We start from the raw sequence: 20,374 nt of genomic DNA, 5'->3' as shown, positions 1-20,374 counted from the left end.
ACGTTTCAATATTATTCATCTTTTCTGTATCAAGATTTATTCTTGGAATTATTTTATAAATTGCTTAAAATATTTTAAAAAATGAATTTCAGAAATAAAGATAAAGGTGATAATTTATCCATTTATCTTTATGCAGTAGCAAGTCTTTAACAATTTCCTCCAGTAGTTTTTGTTAGGTATTTCCTGTTGTTCCTATCGGGCTTGAACAGAATAATGTAGCATTTAGGAAGAAAGATACAGCCAAGGAGTCCAGCACTAGAGGCCAAGATAGCAAATATCTCCACTGCCACCATGTACTTGCCCTTGGTGCTCAAGTAGGTTGGGATGAAGGAGAGCCAGACGTTGCAGAACACCAGCATGCTGAAGGTGATGTACTTGGCCTCGTTGAAACTGTCGGGGAGATTTCTTGCTAGAAAAGCTACGATGAAGCTGATACCAGCCAGGCATCCCAGGTATCCCAGAACACAGTAAAATGCAACTACAGATCCTTCATTACATTCAATTAATATCATTCCAGTTTCTGAGTGTATATTAAAATATGGGAAGGGGGGAGCCGTGAACAACCAGGCAAGACACAGAACAGTTTGAATAAGTGAACAGGAAAAGACTATAGAAACTGAGACCCTGGAACCCATCCATTTCCGGAGCTTGCTTCCGGGCTTGGTGGCATGAAAGGCCATAACCACAGTGATGGTTTTTGAAAAGATGGAGGAGAGAGAGATGGCAAAAATTATCCCAAAGACAATCTGTCGTAGAATGCAGGTAACCTTGTTTGGACGTCCGATGAATATTAAAGAGCAGAGGAAGCAGAGCATGAGGGAGATAAGGAGAATGTAACTCAGGTCCCGGTTGTTGGCTCTCACTAAGGGAGTGTCTCGGTAATTAATAAAGATTCCCAGGATGACGGCAGTGACCAGAAAGAAGAAAATGCTGATGGAAGTCAAAGCTATCCCCAGAGGCTCTTTATAGGACAGGAAGGTTATCACTTTTGGGATGCAGGCGTCTCTTTTTTGATTGGGCCATTGGTCTTCTGGGCACTTCCAGCATGTGTCACCATCTAAGAATGAAGAATATTGTCTACATATCACATAAATAGCATCAGAGGCATGTCCCCCCCCCCCCCCCCCCCCCCCCCCCCCCCCCCCCCACCCACACACACACACACACTACCACTACCACCACAACAAATATCTTCCTGGAGGTATTTTTAAAAATACAGATTTTTTTTTCACCTACCTCACATCTCTTCCCTTTCCTCTGTGGCATTCCGGCATCTGTGATCCTGTCTCTGAACCCCTTCCCTCCCCAGTGTACCATACAGGCATCCTCAGTGCTTGCAGCGATTCATTTTCGCTGGTTTCGTTGACCCCACAGGTTTCTGTCTGCTGCATTCCAGCAGACAGGAAACAGGCAATGATGTCAGCCAGGGCGGGACCCTGCAGGGCTGATGCACGTAGCGAGAATGAGTCGCAGCAGGTGCTGAGGATGCCTGTATGGTACACCGGGAAGGGACAGGGTTTAGAGGTAGGAGCGCAGATGTCAGGACACCGCGAAGGAGAGGGGGAGAGAGAGCAGTGTGGTGGGCCTGAGCCAAGATTGGGCTGGGCCTGTGCCCACCTAGGCCCACTCGTAGCTAAGCCACTGAATAGCATTATGTTTTATGACACTGAAAATAGTTCTCATATTATGGATAATTTTACACTAGAGCAACAGACTATAGCAGAATAGGCAGTGTGTTGATTATTGGGGTAGCCACAGATGGGCATGGGTGGGCCAGGGCCCACACACTTAGGGCTCAGGCCCACCTAACAGTAGCACACGTTTAGCGGTAGCTGGTGGGGATCCCAAGCTCGGCCAGCTGAAGACTTCCCCCTGATGGTAATGAAAACGCTACTCTTCACGATACCGGCACCTGCACATGCTCAGTTTTCAGCGCATGCCTGCTGCAGACTGCCAAGATGGAAAGAAGCATTTTCTCACCAGCTGAGATATTTTTCGGTGGTGGTTTGGGGTGGGGGAGAACATTTGGTGTCCACCCACTTCTTGCCTAGGCCCACCCAAAATCTGTTGTCTGGCTACGCCCCTGGTGTCGATATTTTTGTCCCTTGGATAGCATGGGCCTTGCCCGGTTAAATCACACTGAACACCTTAGGAGAGGATATTCAGCTACATTTAACAGGGTAGTGACGCTGAATTTTCTGCCTGGCAAATGCCACAGTGTTCCTGGAGAGCTGGCATGATCAGGACACAGATTTGGGCAATCGCAGAAGACATTCAGTGTCAGTGCTCATGTGGAGGGGCATTTTTGATATGACGTCTAAGTCCGATTTTGGACGTTTTGCACAAAACGTCCAAAATCCAAATAGGAAAGAAGGTCATTTTCAAAATCGGAAAACTTCTATCTTTTTAAAAAAATAAAAATGTCAAAAATACCGTTTTCAACAAGGTTTTGTGATTAGGACGTTTTGTTTTTTGGTCCATTTTCTGGAACAAAACCCCAACAGAACGAATAGGTGCAAAACATAGAGATTCATGCGATTGGGATGTAGAAGGAGCCAGCATTTTTTGTAGACTGGTCCCTCAACATCCCAGGAGAGCAATGGGGTACCCTAGAGGGCACTTCTGTGTACTTCATAAAAATGCTCCCAGGTACACATCTCACCTTTGCTCCCTTATCTTGTCCCCTGAGCCCTCCAAAACCCACTGTCCCCCACTATAATAGCCCTTATTGGTGAAGGGGGCACCTATATGTGGGTACAGTAGGGTTTGGGTGACCTTGGGAGGGGTCACAGTTTCCACCACAAGTGTGACAGGTAGAGGGAGATAAGGACCTGAGTCCCCCACTCCAGTGGCGTAGCAGGGGGGGGGCTGCCACCTGGGGTGGGGCAGGGCGGTTCGCCATTGCACCTTTCCCCCGGGTGCAGCACGATGACACCCCCCTCCCCCCGACCAGCTCCCGCACCCTACCTTTAAAAAGAATATCGGGAGGCGAGGCGCCCTGCCCTGCACGTAAAAGAAATGTGGACCGTCAGGCCTTCTCTCGCTGTCTGTCCCGCCCTTGCGGAAATAGGAAGTTGCGTCAGCAGAAGGCGGGACAGATAGAGCGAGGGAAGACCTGACGGTCCACATTTCTTTTACGTGCAGGGCAGGGTGCCTCGCCTCCCGATATTCTTTTTAAAGGTAGGGTGCAGGAGCTGGTCGGGGGGGGGGGTGTTGATTCGCCGAGGGGGGGAGCTGACAGGGAGCACCCCCCCCCCCTGAGTTGACACCCGGGGCGGACTGCCCCTCCCGCCCCCCCCCCCCTTGCTACGCCACTGCCCCACTCCATAGTACACTGCACCGACCACTACACTACTCCAGGGACCTGCATGCTATTCTAATAGACCTGACTTTAATATCTGCAGCTGTCATAGAGGCTGGTAAGTCATATTTCTATTCATATTGTGGGGTGGGGGTGTGAGGGGGTCAATGACCACTGGGGGGGTGGTATTGGGGGTTACTCTCGATTCCCTCCAGTGGTCATTTAGGGCACCTTTTTTGCCTTGTTCATTCTGAAAACAGGTCTAGCCCAAAACGTCTTGGTTTTAGTCCTGGACTTTTTTGTTTTGTTCCATTATGGCTAGAAAACATCCAAGTGTTAGGCATTGCCCTAATCCCGCCTTCAAAACGCCCCTGACATGCCGCCTTGTGATTTGAATGCACTTCTACTAATACTATTATTACATGGACTTCATAGAAAAATGTCTAAAAATAGGTTTTGAAAATACTGATTTGGACGTTTTTGTGAGAAAAATGTCCAAATGCTGCTTTAGGCCACTTTTTAGACATTTTTCTCTTTCAAAAATGAGCCCCATAGTTAACTTGGACCACAGAAAATGCACTGACAATCAGGGATGGGCTGCCATTCACAGACAAAATGTCAATGACATGCTCCATTAGTTTTGGAATTGATGGAACCTGCTATGCTTGGTCATCTAGTGAGGAGAGGGAGCAAAACTGACATTTTCCCTCATTCTCCAAAGAAAAAAAAAAAGTTAATCAAACTGTGGATTACTCTTGGTCTCTACAGATTTTCACCCTTGCCTAATTCACAGAGCAGGGACCATCATGAAGCATCTACAGCCTTGTGCTGCCCACATGTTCCGTGATATCACCCAGTACTATGAGAGTAGTGATCGGACCACGCTTTCGCTGTCTACAAGCATTTTACAGTTGATCTCTGATTGCATCTTGCTTGTCACCACAGAGGTCTGCATTGCATATCAAATCTTACACTAGTAAGTGCAGAGTTTATGACCCCTGAGGCAAGCATTTGTGCCGAAACATGGATATTGTAAGGAGGAGGTAGAAGGAAGGCAGAGAAGAGCTGATAGTGACAGTAAGCGAGGAAAGGAGAAAAACCCTCAGAGGGGAAAAGGGAGTAGGAGACTGATGAAAAGGGAAGAGAACTACAGAGCCCAGCAACACTTGCAAGGAAGGAGGAAACAAGAGAAACAGTACCACAACTCCCAGCAGGTAGTAGAGTCAGGGGGTGATTGGGAGATGGAGGATAATCAGGGGGAGGAGCAGCACCTGGGAGAGAGGGTGGGGGAAGACTCCATGTATGGGATGAGATTGAACTAGGAGAGGAAAGCAAAAGGAAAGAGGTTGGGGAGGAGCAAATGGAGTTCTTTTGCTCAGGACAAAGAGAGGTGGAAAAGGAAGAGACTGCAGAGAAAGAGAAGCCAGAGATTTGGGGGCCGCTAAGTGACAATGCCTAGATGCGGTCTGGCTTCATGGAACTGTGGGAATTAATTTCCTGAAGGAGGTCAGTCTGAACATTTGTGGGAGGTTGTCAGAGTGTTGGTGTCTGGCAAATGAGGGTGGTGAAAATGCCTCTAACTCCTAGGCAGTAGCAGAGAGGAGCGGAGGAATAGACTGAACCACAGGTTTTCCCAAGTCTTTAGCTAATTCTAAGACTGAACTGTTATTTGTTTGGTGTGTTGGAAAAGTGAAGCAAAGTGCACAGAGACCAACAGCTGTGGTACGGTGATCATACTGTTTTTACCACTAGTACCGCGGTGGAATAAAGTACTCTGCAGGATAAATTTGGCACTGTGAATAATTACTTTTTGCAAGTGAGCAGAAGCAGTTCCTCTTAGGAGGTGGATTAGCCCCAATTGTGTGGGTGAAGACAGACAGCACGGAGAGGTGCGGGTCGAGAGTGGACAGCACGGAGAGGTGCTTGCTGACAATATGTGTCAGTTCCTTTTTTATCTAGCGTGTTATCCTCTAGTGGACATTCTCATTAACATTGTTTGATTTCATTGAATCACTGAGTGGAAATAACAAACATCATTATATTGATGGATTTTTATTAAAGCATTTTGGTGTTTTTTTTACCTCTAGGGTCTCGTTTTTTCCTCTTTTATGAAAACCCATGGACTTATCCCTACTCTCATAGTACTGTTTGATACTTTACATAGGGTGTTTACCTCCTTTTTCTGTTTTGGTTTTGCCCATGATGCCACTCACCAGTTTGGTTAGAGACCTCTCCCTCTGCACAGGGAATACAGTCATAACAGCAGACGGGCTCTCCTTCCCTGGTTAATTTCCGGTAACCAGGATGGCAACTTGGGCTGCATCTGGACTGCGGAGGTGTCTGAAGAATAAGGAAACAAGTTATATAACTTTATTTGACACTCAGATCTTATTTATTAAATGCAGCATTCCTTTACTGACCATTAATTCAGACATTTTGTTTGAAAATCAAAGTTATTGTGGCGAGATCAGTTATAAAGGATCTAGATACCTAACTGTACTTGAGTCAGACTTTCTCAAAATCTTCCTGTCTGGAGCAGTTAATTGTCACCATTAATTTTTTTTTTCTTTTTGAAGTAGGAGGTTCCTGGGGAATCTTTAAGGTAGAGGTAAAACAGCCAGAGAACTTGAATTTTCAGTTTTCACCGATTTAGATTTAACATTGGTTAAGTTTAAGTACACAAACAACAGCCAGAACTTTGGTTGACATTATCAATACCTAAGTCTGTGTACAATAACCTTGTCATAGTAACATAGTAGGTGATGGCTGAAAAAGATTGTACGGTCCATCCAGTCTGCCCAACAAGATAAACTCATATGTGCTACTTTATGTGTATACCTGACCTTGATTTGTATCTACTTATAAAATCAGCTCCCACTATCTCCTCCTTCTGTCAGTCCAATTCAAACATTCATTTAAACAGTATATTTATCTTGGTGACCTCAGCTGTGCACATTACCAATTTTACTGAACGGCAATGAGTTCTGCACACCTTTCTTCATTGGTTCACACTATTAGTGCATTTATTTTTTTATCATTATTGTTATCGATTAATTTTTACAATCAAATACTCATCTTATATAGATGTATCGAACCCAGGAGTTGAATGAGAGGCTGATTTGCAGCTACTCCAGTTGGACGTTTTCCAGCCACAGTTCTCCATAGCGATTGTTGCAAGATTGTGCACACAGCCTTTTTAAAGGTTGAGTTATTGCAGAACATTCTTCACATAAATATTGATACAACCAGAGAATATGTACATGGTGTAACAGACTCCTGACGCAGGCCAGTTGGGCCAAAACACAGCTGTGTCGAGTCATATCACCCTAATAAATTCAAAGTTTTATTATTATTTTTGTGTCGTCTGTTTTTGATTTTATTTTTGTATTCTATTTGTTTTATTTATTTTTTATTTTTTCCTTTTTTTTTTATTATTTTTTTCCGTTTTTGGTGTCATCTTCGCTGTTTTTGGCAATTAATTTGTATCTGCCATTTTCAGGGCGCAGACCGTAGAAGTCTGCCCAGCACTAGCCCCGCCTCCCAACCACCGGAGCTGCCACCCAATCTCCGCTAAGATTCTGAGGATCCATTCCTTCTGAACAGGATTCCTTTATGTTTATCCCACGCATTTTTAAATTCCGTTACCGTTTTCATCTCCACCACCTCCCGCGGGAGGGCATTCCAAGTATCCACCACTCTCTCCGTGAAAAAATACTTCCTAACATTTTTCCTGAGTCTGCTCCCCTTCAACCTCATTTCATGTCCACTAGTTCTATCACCTTCCAGAACAGGTTCGTTTGCGGATTAATACTTTTAAATATTTGAACTTCTGTAGCATATCACCCCTGTTTCTCATTTCCTTCAGGTCAGCAAGTCTCTCCTCATACGTTTTGTAACGCAAATCCATACCATTTTTGTAGCTTTTCTTTGCATCGCTTCAATTTTTTTTACATCCTTAGGAAGATACGGCCTCCAAAACTGAACACTATACTCCAGGTGGGGCCTCACCTACGACCTGTACAGGGGCATCAATGCTTCCTTTCTTCTGCTGGTCACACCTCCGTCTATACAACCCAGCAACCTTCTGGCTATGACCACCGCCTTGTCACATTGTTTCGTCACCTTCAGATCCTCAGATACTATCACTGGTTACCGGCGGGCATAGGCGTAGACTGGGGGGGGGCGAGGGGGGCAATGCCCCCCCAAACGACGACGAGGCGCCGCCGCACCATTAGTTAAAAAAAAACACATGCAGGCACGCGCTCCTCTCCATTCGCTTGGCTTCCCTGCCCTCTCTGTCTTCGTCCCGCCTTCCTCAGAGGAAGGCGGGACGCAGACAGAGAGGGCAGGGAAGCCAAGCGGACGGAGAGGAGCGTGTCCGTCTACCCCTCTCTCTTCCTCCCTCCCTCCCTCCGCCGCCGCAGGCAGCAGTCTTTTCCAGCGTTCCTGGCAGCGGTAGCGTTGTACACGCTGCCTTCGGCTCTGCCCTGAAGCCTTCTCTTCAAGTTCCTGTTCCCGCATAGGTGGGAACAGGAACTTGAAGAGAAGGCTTCCGGGGCAGACCGAAGGCAGCGTGTACATCGCTACCGCTGCCAGGAACGCTGAAAAAGCTGAAGACTGTTGCCTGCGCCGGAGGGAGGGAGGAAGAGAGGGGGTAAACGGAGTTACCATCTTGGACCTCGCGGGGGGGGGCAGTAGAAGGAAGATGGATGGAACTGGGAGGGGTGGGGAGCAGAGGGAAGGAACCAGAGATGGTTGGGACTGGGAGGGGTGGGGAGCAGAGGGATGGACCAGGAGATGGATGGGATTGGGAGAGGTCAGGCACAGCAGAGGGAAGGAGCAGAAGATGGATGGGATGGAGGGATGGTGAGCAGAGGGAAGGAACAGAAGATGGATGGGACTGGGAGGGGTGGGGAGCAAGAGATGGATGGGACTGGGAGGGTGGGGAGCAGAGGGAAGCCTACTGGAAAGAAGACACTGCATAAAACAGAAGACACTGGGACCAAAGCGAATAGAAAAACTAAATGATCAGACAACAAAGGTAGATAAAAGTATTTTATTCATAATTTATTAATTGAAATGTGTCAGCTTTTTGAAATGTGCATCTGTGATATTTTGCCTGTAAATTTCAATTCCTTTCTCCATATTAGCATATTCATTTGCATATGTATATATGCAAATGTATGCTAATATGCTCCGCCCATTCTTTGCCCCCCCAAATGAAACAGTCAAACTACGCCTATGCCGGCGGGTTAATACAGGAGCCCTTACCGCCACCTCAGTGGGTGGCAGTAAGGGCTCCCCCCCTGAAATGACAGCGTGGCAAGTGCTTTCCTGCAGGAAAGTGAGACTTCCCTTTTGCCAGCTGCAGTAAAAGGGGGCCTCGACACGCATGTAAAACATGCGCTGACGGACCACTTATGCAACAGCTTGGTAAAAGGTGCCCTAAGAGAGGTAGTCTTCAACAGCATTCCAAATTTTTTGTTTATGATGTGGTACACTTAACTTACAGTATCAGCCTCCAACATTTCAAATTTGTAGACTTGGAGTACAGACTGCTACCAAAAATGCACGATGAAGAAGGCATTATTTTTCCAATTGGTCAATGCAGTCTTTATGGCCAGATTCTATATATGGTACCTAAAAAATCTGAGTGGATTTATGCGTATTCTATAAGATTTAGGCGCAGTTTATAGAATATGGTTAGTCAATACAGTAGCACTTACTCGGGTATACATATAAAATATCACATACCATGTAAAATGAGTTTATCTTGTTGGGCAGACTGGATGGACCGTACAGGTCTTTATCTGCAGTCATTTACTATGCTACTATGAGCCTTCGTTTAGGCACTACACATGCCCATAAATGACTAGAATGCTAGCATATATGCATACATTTATTTATTAGGAGTTATTTACCGTCTTGTTGGAGAAATTCACCTAAGGCGGTCCACAGCAACTGGATGTGAACACAGGCATGTGAACATCAAAATCTACCTTCTACTCTTCCCTTCCTACGCGCATCTCTTCAACAGCACATATTTTATAGGGGGACATTCATAGGGATGGACTCTAGGCAGAACATGGGCTGGGCAACATGTGTATATCTTATATCTCCTGAATCTAGGTAAGAGTATTTACTTGTGGCTTCTCCAAGTTTCATCATATTTTAGTAGAACTTGATTCCCACCTCAGTGAAGTCGCTCTCCCACACGATGGCTTTCTCATCAACAGTGAAATCCTGTCCTGGAGGAGCATAAGGGTTATAACTACCAATAATTTCATTCCTCTGTATCCCATTAGGTAAATAGACAATATTTATGATATCATATCCAATGGTGAGGTCTCCATTCTCATCAAAAGATACATCTTCACCAAGACCGTTCTTAAAGTGGACGTTCTTCAGATAATGATGAAGCTAAAGAATGAAAGATACATTTTCAATACTGCCAAGTTACCTATGTAATTTCAATCATACATAAAAGCAAAACAATTTTCCTTTTTCAAGTTATTTCATCTCTTTCTCTCTGTTCAATCCTCAATCTCTCTCTTTTGCTACTGCATTGACTTACAGCTTTCCATCTTCCTCACCCCAGCCCTCCCATTCCACATCACTCGCTCTCTCTTCACCCAGTGTCTCACTAGCTTTCCTTCTGTCTCTGTCTTGCCACATGTCTCATGCCACATGTCCAGCATCTTCCCTCTATTCCCTTCCCCCATGTCCAGCATTTGTGCTTTTTTTCCCCACCTCTCCCTGTAGCCTAGTATCTTCCTTTCTCTATCCCACCATACTCCAACGTGACCCATTAGTTTCCATCTCCCCTGCTTCATAGCCAGCATTTGTTTTCCTCTTCCCTTTCACTTCCTGCAAGGTGTCAATCCTTCCTTTCTGCCAGGACCAGTAACACCTCTTCTTTCTTCCCCCCCCCCACCTTGGTTGTCCAGTGGCATCTCAGCTGAGTCCCCAACTGATTTGCTGCCATTGGGGGGGGGGGGGTTGTGCTTCAGTATTGTGGATTCAGTCGCTAGGGCCAGGCATTTTCCCTGGAGTTCTGCCGAGCTTGCCTATCCTTCACTATTGAAAATATAATAGTGAAACAGCACCCCCCAGTGGCAGGACTGTAGGTGAAGGGCTCCCACTCAGCTTAGAGGTTACAGTAATCTCACCCTCCCTATAAGGGGCGTAGCCACGGGTGGGCCTGGACGAGCCCAGGCCCACCCATTTTCCCTCCAGGCCCGCCCATCCACAACCTTTGCGCGCTGTTGCTGCCCTTTTGTCCCGCGGAGGCAGCGTTCAGCGTTTCCTTCCTGCCCTGTCTTCTCCCCAGGCTCCGCTGCATCGTCCCTGCAAGTGGAATCCTTTTCCTTTTCGGCCGTCGCGCTGCGCTGCCATACACACAGGCAGCTTCGCTCCTCCCTGCCGCATCCATTCTGGCCCTCTCTGATGCACTTCCTGTTTAGGGCCAGATGAACGCGGTGGGGGAGAGCGAAGCTGCCTGTGTATATGGCAGCGCAGCGCGACGGCCGAAAAGGAAAAGGATTCCACTTGCAGGGACGATGCAGCGGAGCCTGGGGAGAAGACAGGGCAGGAAGGAAACGCTGAACGCTGCCTCCGCGGGACAAAAGGGCAGCGACAGCGCGCGAAGGTTGTGGATGGGCGGGCCTGGAGGGAAAATGGCTGAGCTGCTGGGACATGGGAGGGAGAGAGTAAGAAGGGACTGGAGGGAAGGGAGAGAGCTGCTGGGACATGGGAGGGAGAGGAAGAAGGGACTGGAGGGAAGGGAGAGAGCTGCTGGGACATGGGAGGGAGAGGAAGAAGGGACTGGAGGGAAGGGAGAGAGCTGCTGGACATGGGAGGGAGAGGAAGAAGGGCCTGGAGGGGAGAGAGTTGCTGGACATGGGAGGATAGGGAGATAAAGAGGGGAGATGGATGAAAGGATGCAGAGAGAAAGGGGAGAGACTGGAAGGATGTGGAGAGAGAGGGGAGACTGAACAGAAAAGGGTAGAGAGATAGAGAGACACTGGATATAAGGAGAGGGGAGATAGAGACTAGATGGAACGATCAGGAGAGAGGGTAGATGGGTGGAAGGATGAGGAGAGAAAGAGGGAAGACACTGGATGGAAGGGTAGGGAGAAAAAGGAGATGCTGGATGCAAAAGAAAGAGGGGAGACACTGGAAGGATGGGGATAGAAAGAGGGGAGCTGCTGGATGGAAAGAGGGAGAGGACAGAGTAGGGAAAGACTGGAGAATAAGAGGAAGGGGCATGTGGAGAACAAGGGTGAGGAAAAGATGAAAAGCCATAGGTGATGAATGGACAGGAAACCCTGGCAAGAGAAAGACAAAGGAAAGCAGAATCTAGAGACTGGGAGCAACACAATGAGAAAAAGTAAATGGCCTTACAACAAAGGTAAAGAAAATAATTTTATTTTTAATTTAGGATAAAGTAATATGGTACCTGTGTTAATAAAGTTTCGGAGACCAATACTTCCTTCCTTAGGTCAGGAGAGGATACCATAACAGAATTATACAGACCTGAGGCAGGAGGTTTTGGCCTCTGAAAGCTCACTGAAAAGGGTGTTAGGCTATTAAATAAATTGTTTAAAATCTGATGCACTGAAAAGCAGCACTTTACCCTGTGTGACAAATGCATCTGATTAATGTGACTAAATTTTGCTGGGGGAGGGGGGTAGAGAGAAAATTTTGTGCCCACCCACTTTGGGTTCAGGCCCATCCAAAATTGGCAGTCTGGCTACGCCACTGCTCCCTATATCACCAGATCTTGCATCTCTCCCTCCCTTCTCTTTGCTTTCCCCTGCCAGGCCTAATCTCTCCCACTGTTGCTGTCTCTGCCACTGCCAAACCACCTCCACTGGGCCTGAAGAGGAAGCTAAGCTACATGTCTGCACCTTTGAGCACATGAACATTCTCAAGGTATGTGACTTAGAGGGGCATTTCTAGAACAGGGCACCTACTGGGAAGCTATTATGTAAGGGAATGTAAGCACTATCTTTACAGGCAAGAACTTAGCCAGTAGCAGAGTTGGGTATAAATGGTCACACTTGCTTGTTGGAGATACCTACATAATTTACAATATTCTATAAGTTATACTCATCACTGTGCACCATATCTAGCCCCTGTAGTGTACATAAGTATTGCCATACTGGGACAGACCGAAGGTCCATCAAGCCCAGCATCCTATTTCCAACAGAGGCCAATCCAGGTCACAAGTACCTGGCAAGATCCCAAAACAGTACAATACATTTTATGCTGCTTATCCCAGAAATAACTATAAATTGATTCGAGACCGACACTCTGTCCCATATAGTACAATATCAAAGAAATCCACAGAGTATGTGCATGCAAATATGATAGTCTTAGATAATTCTAGACTAAAGTGAAGGAGAGTCTCATATACAATACTCAGTAATATTGCTTTCACTCAATAGGTGAATACATTACATGTGTTCATGTTATAATCATGGACTCGACCTCCACCAACCCAATTACAATAACAGAAAAGACTTGCTCTGCTTTTTTTATATATATATGTATTCTCCAAACACACTGCACTTATCTTAGGCAGATTGGTGCGCTCTTGAAGAGCGCACCAATCTGCCTAAGATAAGTGCAGTGTGTTTGGAGAATACATATATATATAAAAAAAGCAGAGCAAGTCTTTTCTGTTATTGTAATTGGGTTGGTGGAGGTCGAGTCCATGATTATAACATGAACACATGTAATGTATTCACCTATTGAGTGAAAGCAATATTACTGAGTATTGTATATGAGACTCTCCTTCACTTTAGTCTAGAATTATCTAAGACTATCAAATTTGCATGCACATACTCTGTGGATTTCTTTGATATCCCAGAAATAAGCAGTGGATTTTCCCCAAGACCATTGTAATAATGATCTATGGACTTTTCCTTTAGGAAGCCATCCAAACCTTTTTAAAACCCTGCTAAGCTGACCACTTTTACTACATTCTCTGGCAACAAATTCCAGATTTTAATTACACGTTGAGTGAAGAAAAATTTTCTCCGATTCATTTTAAATTTAGTTCTTTGTAGTTTCATTGCGTGCCCCCTAGTCCTAGTATTTTTTGAAAGCGTAAACAAGAGATTCACATCTACCCCTTCCACTCAACTCATTATAGACCTCTATATGTCCCCTCAGCTGTCTTTTCTCTAAGCTGAAGAGCCCTAGCCACTTTAGCCTTTCCTCTTAGGGAAGTCATCCCATCCCCTTTATCATTTTCGTTGCCTTTCTCTGTACCTTTTCTAATTCCACTGTATATTTTTTGAGATGCGGCGACCAGAACTGAACATAATATTTGAGGTGTGGTCACACCATGGAGCGATACAAAAGCATTATAACGTCCTCATTTTTGTTTTCCATTCCTTTCCTAATAATACCTAACATTCTATTTGCTTTCTTAGCCGCTGCAGCACACTGAGCAGAAGGTTTCAACATATCATCAACGACGACACCTAGATCCCTTTCTTGGTCCATGACACCTAACGTGGAACCTTGCATTACGTAGCTATAATTTGGGTTCCTTTTTCCCACATGCATCACTTTACACTTGCTCACATTAAACACCATCTGCCATTTAGATGCCCAGTCTCCAGTCTCGTAAGGTCCTCTTGTAATTTTTCACAATTTTCTCGCAATTTAACAACTTTGAATAACTTTGTGTCGTCAGCAAATTTAATTACTTCACTAGTTTCTCCCATCGCTAGATCGTTTATAAATATGTTAAAAAGCAGCGGTCCCTGCACAGACCCATGGGGAACCCCACTATCTACCCTTCTCCATTGAGAATACTGACCATTTAACCCTACTTTCTGTTTTCTTTTAACCAGTTTTTATTCCACAATAGAACACTACCTCCTATCCCATGACTCTCCAATTTCCTCTGGAGTCTTTCATGAGGTACTTTGTCAAATGCCTTTTGAAAATCCAGATACACAATATTGACAGGCTCACCTTTATCCACATGTTTGTTTACCCCTTTAAACAAATGTAATAGACTTGTGAGGCAAGACTTCCCTTCACTAAATCCATGTTGGCTTTGTCTCATTAATCCATGCTTTTGAATATGCTCTGTAATTTTGTTCTTTATAATAGTCTCTACCATTTTGCTTGCACCTTGAGCTACTACTGAAAAAGATGTGAGTAAAATCTAAGTAAATATAAGCTCCAATCCTTAGGTGTCTCTACAGCACCCTGTCTTCTCCTCCTCTCATGAAGGCTTCCCTTCCACATTGTGCTAGTATATTTCACTGCTTTTACTTTGATCAGTTCTCTAACGAAGGATCTTACCTTCCAGGGCAAATAATCCAAAAATCTCCTCTCTCCACTCCACATAGTGTCATGTCCAAAACCAGATGTGACCATGTCTTGCAGTGCGTGTGCCAGGGCGTACACAGCATTGTACACATTATAGCTGCTCCCCAAGTGCTTGGTCTCACAGTGTGGTAGAAATTTCAAAGTTTTGTTCGTATTGCAAGATCTTCTGATGCTCTTTTGGCACTGGATTTCACACAAGCTCCTCCACCATGACCATGTATATAAATCACTAGGAAGCAGAGTATAATTCATCTCACGAACAAATTTTGAAAAACTTGGAATATTTTTCTTTGCGACTGTGAACGCCAAGGTGTTGTTCTTCATATTCCGGTTCAATGGATAACTTAAGGTGAAGTCCTGCTCATGTGTGGTGATCCAGACCTTTTTAGTTATATGTACATAATCGCTGTTCCCTAATATATTCCACAAATAATCAATACTACAATAGAGAATAATCACACTAGTTGATGACATATGGATTCTTTCATTAAGTTTGGAAAAATTGTTATTGACAATTTCTACGAATGCGATGCAGCCTCCATCCTGCTCAATCCCTTCTTTTAGGATCTGGACAGCACTAAGGCTCTCATGTTCATAAGATGCAATGATACCGACCCAACTCCAGCTAAAATGTTTCAGTAACTTGACTATCCCAGCGCAGAGATGCAGCTCACTCGGAGAAGTCCGGTAAAAATAAGGAAACATAACAGTGTCGCTCATCAGAAGATTCTGCGAGGTGAAACTGATCTGTCGAGAAAAGAATAATAAAGAATTCTAATCTCTATCACTGTGCCATAGCACTTAAAATCTCACTTAAGATATTTAAGACAGTATTACCTAGGGAAGGGCTTTCGTTTGCTGGAGATAGTGTGGCCTCTTTGTGAAGATACAGTAATCCCAATGATTCTATAAAGGTTGGCCCAAGTTGGGTGTAGATTCTAGAGCCATGCGGAAACTAATTAATTAGATGCCACCAATCAATTAATGGAGTTAATTGGCAATAATTATGAATTATGCACGCATATGTCCTACACTCTGGTCTATAAAACTTCCATAATGCACAACTCACAAGGGGGTGTGGCCATGGGAGTTGTATGGGTGAGTCAGTGGCATTTCCAGAAGTTAGGTGCAATGTTTTACGTGGATTTCTGTGCTCAGCTGCCGTCAGCTGAGCACTGGGACGTACACCAGTTTTCAGAAGGCGTAAATTGTCCTGACAAAGTTGGATATGGGAATGTGCTCTAAGTGCTTGGCATGGGGAACCTTCTATAGAATACTAGTTTAGCACAGATCTTTCCATTTACTTAATTCTGTCCAGTATGGAATTCAGAATGTAACTCCTCCCTTTTTTATAGCTGCCTAGGCAATGCCTAGACAAAGCCAGGATGGTGGAGAGAAAGGGCACATAAAGAAATTGGTAGGACTAGGGTCATGACTAACCTTAAGGCTTGAAGGGCCGGGCTAGCAGGGCATCGGACTTCCATTCACACAAAAATCCAGACCACACAATGAAGTAAAAGAACTTGGACTGTCAAGCACACAAATATTTAAAAATAAAACAAAAACAAAGTCTTTTGAATCACCAACCTATGTACAGTGGACAGCCATCTCTCTTGCTCACACTTCTTAAATATTAAGGCTACTCAGGGTAGGCCGATGATATTCTGATAGCTATTAGCACAGTTTGTTAAGGTTTCACACTTGAACAGCAGGTGGTCGCACACATGAACAGATACATCTTTTATTGTACCAGGCTACAGCAGCAAAGGTAACTCTTATCTTCTTAAATTTTCCTTCACGCTGCCAGAGATGTATTGTCCCATAGAAGTGGGGTCTGGGCTGCCTGGGTGGTAGGGCTGAGTGTCCCAAGAATCTCCTTGCTCCTTCCCAAATGAGACTATACAGGGAGAGAGAGGTCCCCAAACCTCCTCACTGAAGGCATCTTTTACTAAGACGTACTCACGTTTTTAACGCGCGCTAAAATTGTGATGCGCTAAATGTTAGAGACGCCTGTAAGAATGCATTGGTGTCTCTAACATTTAGCGCACCAACAATTTTAGCGCACGCCAAAACATGAGCGCGCCTTCGTAAAATACCCTCTAAAGTAAGCGAGCACTGGGTCTCGGATCTGTCACTTGCCCCAGTCTCTGAAGCCTTGCTCTTGCAAGTGCCACCACCGTCTAACTAGTTGGGTATAGATGGGCTGATTCTCTCTCTCTCTCATTGTCAGCCAGCTGCAGGCATAGGCAGAAATGGGTCTCTCCCATGACAGGTACGTTTAGGGGTGGGAGAAGTTCCAAAGACAAGCTTTTGGTGGCAAGTCAGGGGAGTATACTGCAGCCTTATCAACACCCCTTCAGAAGGTCCAACTCTCCCCTGACATCTAGGCTTTCTTCTAGAAACTACCTGAAAATGGACTGCGTCGAAAAATAAAGAGGGGCATTTTCGAAAGAAATGTCCAAGTTTCGATTTGGATGTCCTTGCTAAACGGCGAAATCCAGGAGCGGGGAAACCCGTATTTTCGAAACAAGATGGACGTCCATCTTTTGTTTCGAAAATACTGTCAGAGACGTCCAAATCCTTAAATTTGGACATCCCTAGATTTGGTCGTCCCTAGACATGGACGTTTCTGACTTTCAGCGATTTTCGAAACCAAAGACGTCCATGTCAAAAACTCCAAATGTAAGCCATTTGGTTGTGGGAGGAGCCAGCATTTGTAGTGCACTGGTCCCCCTGACATGCCAGGACACCAACCGGGCACCCTAGGGGGTACTGCAGTGGACTTCATAAAATGCTCCCAGGAACATAGCTCCCTTACCTTGTGTGCAGAGCCCCCCAAAACCCACTACCCACAACTGTACACCACTACCATAGCCCTTACGGGTGAAGGGGTGGCACCTAGATGTGGGTACAATGGGTTTGTGGTGGGTTTTGGAGAGCTCGCTGTTTCCTCCACAAATGTAACAGGTAGAGGGGGGTATGGGCCTGGGTTCACCTGTCTGAAGTGCACTGCAGTACCCACTAAAACTGCTCCAGGGATCTGCATGCGCTGTCATGGACCTGAGTATGACATCTGAGGCTGGCACAACATATTTTTAAAGATGTTTTTTGAGGGTGGGAGGGGGTTAGTGACCACTGGGGGAGTAACGGGAGGTCATCCCAGATTCTCTCCGGTGGTCACCTGGTCATTTCGGACACCTTTTTGTGCCTTATTCGTAAGAAAAACAGGTCCGGGTGAAAACGTCCAAATGTTCGTCAGGGACGTCCTTGTTTTTTCGATTATGGGTCAAAGACGTCCAAGTGTTAGGCACGTCCAAGTCCCACCTTCGCTACGCCTCCGCCACGCCCCCATGAACTTTGTACGTCCTTGCGACAGACTGCAGTTGGAGACGCCCAAAATCGGGTTTTCGATTATACCAATTCGGACGTTTCTGAGAGAAGGACGTCCATCTTCCGAATTATGTCAAAAGATGGACGTCCTTATCTTTCGAAAATGAGCCTAAAAGCCAATATGGATTTAGTGAAGGTAAATCTTTCCTCACCAGTCTATTACATTTCTTTGAAGGGATGAACAAGCATGTGGATAAAGGCGATCCAGTTGATATTGTGTACCTGGATTTTCAAAAGGTGTTTGACAAAGTACCTCATGAAAGAATGCAGAAGAAATTGGGGAGTCATGGGATAGGAGGTAGTGTTCTATTGCGGATTAAAAACAGAGAGTAGAGTTAAATGGTCAGTATTCTCAATGGAGAAGGGTAGATAGTGGGGTTCCCGAGTGCTGGGACCGCTGCTTTTTAACATATTTATAAATGATCTAGAGATGGGAGTAACTAGTGAGGTAATTAAATTTATTTATTTATGTATTTATTTATTTATTGCATTTGTATCCCACATTATCCCACCTCTTTGCAGGCTCAATGTGGCTTACAATTCATCATGGATACTGGAAATAAAGAGAATATACATTTGGTTTTACAGAGGGTTTTGGGTTACATGGTGGTGAAATACATGATAGAGTTGAAGCAACAAACATTATAAGACATTCTGGATATATTAAGATTGTATATATTACATGTGTTGATCCTTGTGATATATCTTGTCGAAGAGATATGTCTTCAGTAGTTTACGGGAATTGGTCAGTTGATTGGCCGTTTTCAGGTTATGTGGCAAGTAGATGCGTGCATTAATTTGTATTTTAGGCCTTCACAGTTGGGAGGATGAAGTTTGAGGAATGTGCGAGACGATTTTTTTGCGTTCCTGGGTGGTAATTCTATTAGGTCTGACATGTAGGCTGGGGCGTCACCATAGATGATTTTATGGACTAGGGTGCAAACTTTGAACATAATGCGTTCTTTAAGTGGAAGCCAGTGTAGTTTTTCTTGCAGGGGTTTCGCACTTTCATATTTTGCTTTGCCGAATATTAGTCTGGCTGCCGTATTCTGGGCTGTCTGGAGTTTTTTAAGTATTTGCTCTTTACAGCCAGCGTAGATTGAGTTACAGTAGTCCAGATGACTGAGTACCAGTGATTGCGGAAGACTGTCCTTGGAAAAAATGGTATAATTCTTTTTAATTTCCACATTGAATGAAACATCTTTTTGGTTATGTTTTTTGCATGATTCTCAAGTGTTAGGTGTCGATCAATAGTGACTCCAAGAATTTTTAGGGTGTCCGATATTGGTAGATTTAGTTTTGGTGTGTTGATGGTGGTAAATTTATTCTTATTGTATTGCGAGGTAAGTACTAGGCATTGGGTTTTATCTGCATTAAGTTTCAGCTGAAATGCATCTGCCCAGGAATTTATGATATGTAGGCTTTGCTCGATTTCGTTGGATTTGCTGGTGACACAAAGTTATTCAAAGTTGTTGGCAAAGGTACTAAAGAGTGTGGCTTTCAGAAGTGTGAATGACTCTTAAGTGTGTGACCCTGAATGTACGAGGCCTCAATTCGCCTCAAAAACTTAACCAACTGTTTAGAGACACAGCACGGTTGATGTTGTGTTCATCCAGGAGACGCACCTTCAGCATAGATATGAAAAACTAATTAGACATAAACGATTTTCTATAATACAGTGTGCCTCTAGTACAGATGATAAAAAAAAGAAAGGTGTACTAATAGCTTTGTCGGGTGCGTTTCCGTGGATCGTGCATGACATAGTTAAATGACATAGTTAAAGATTTAAAGGGGAGATACATATTGATGGTGGTATCTTTATATGATGTGTATTATACCTTGGTGTGTGTATATGTTCCTAATGAAGGACAGGGTAACTTTCTGGAGGAGCTCGAAAAAATTATGCAAAGTAGAGCAAAAGGTCAGCTCTTGGTTGGGGGCGACTTCAACCTAACTCTGAACCCTAGGTTGGATAACTCAGGGGGCAGTGTGGGATATGCTCAGAGAGATAGACAGAAAAATGCTGGCTGAATGGACGCCATGTAACACTAAGAAATGGTTGCACTGGGAAAGAGCTTGGATGGGCACCCGCTTTACAGGCAATATATTATGGGACACAAGAGAGAACATACTAGCCACAACCAGGAGGATCCCGGAAGGGATTAGCCATCTGTTATGCACTTGGCTTCAAATAAGAAAGAAGCTTTTCTCAGACAGACAATACTTTCTCTCCACAGCCATATGTAATGCCCCAGGATTTTCATTAGGGCCTGAAGAGAAAACATATCAGATATGGGCGCGCAAGGGACTCTACAAGCTGGGACAGGT

The 20,374-nt window shown here is 44.8% G+C and overlaps 1 protein-coding gene across 1 annotated transcript; it reads right to left on the bottom strand.

Annotated features, from left to right (window-relative positions):
* Positions 1-146: 146 nt before the first annotated feature.
* LOC115464494 (vomeronasal type-2 receptor 116-like) lies at positions 147-15,376 on the bottom strand. The gene is made up of 4 exons (XM_030194862.1): positions 14,630-15,376; positions 9,494-9,721; positions 5,515-5,641; positions 147-1,057 (listed from the first exon to the last, which is right to left on the bottom strand). The coding sequence occupies exons 1-4, from the start codon at positions 15,374-15,376 to the stop codon at positions 147-149; spliced, it is 2,013 nt and encodes a 670-aa protein (XP_030050722.1).
* Between the last annotated feature and the right edge of the window lie 4,998 nt (positions 15,377-20,374).

Source organism: Microcaecilia unicolor, chromosome 3, assembly GCF_901765095.1.
Source record: "Microcaecilia unicolor chromosome 3, aMicUni1.1, whole genome shotgun sequence".
Taxonomy (NCBI): domain Eukaryota; kingdom Metazoa; phylum Chordata; class Amphibia; order Gymnophiona; family Siphonopidae; genus Microcaecilia; species Microcaecilia unicolor.
Note: the sequence above shows the minus strand (reverse complement) of the source record. Positions and strands in the feature narration are given on the sequence as shown.

Coding starts and splice junctions, on each gene's coding strand:
- LOC115464494 (XM_030194862.1), bottom strand. CDS start 15,376: ATGAGCGACACTGTTATGTTTCCTTATTTTTACCGGACTTCTCCGAGT. Junction 9,722..14,629: donor TGGATTATTTGCCCTGGAAG/GTAAGATCCTTC, acceptor TTCATTCTTTAG/CTTCATCATTATCTGAAGAA. Junction 1,058..5,514: donor AGAGGTCTCTAACCAAACTG/GTGAGTGGCATC, acceptor CTTCATTCTTAG/ATGGTGACACATGCTGGAAG.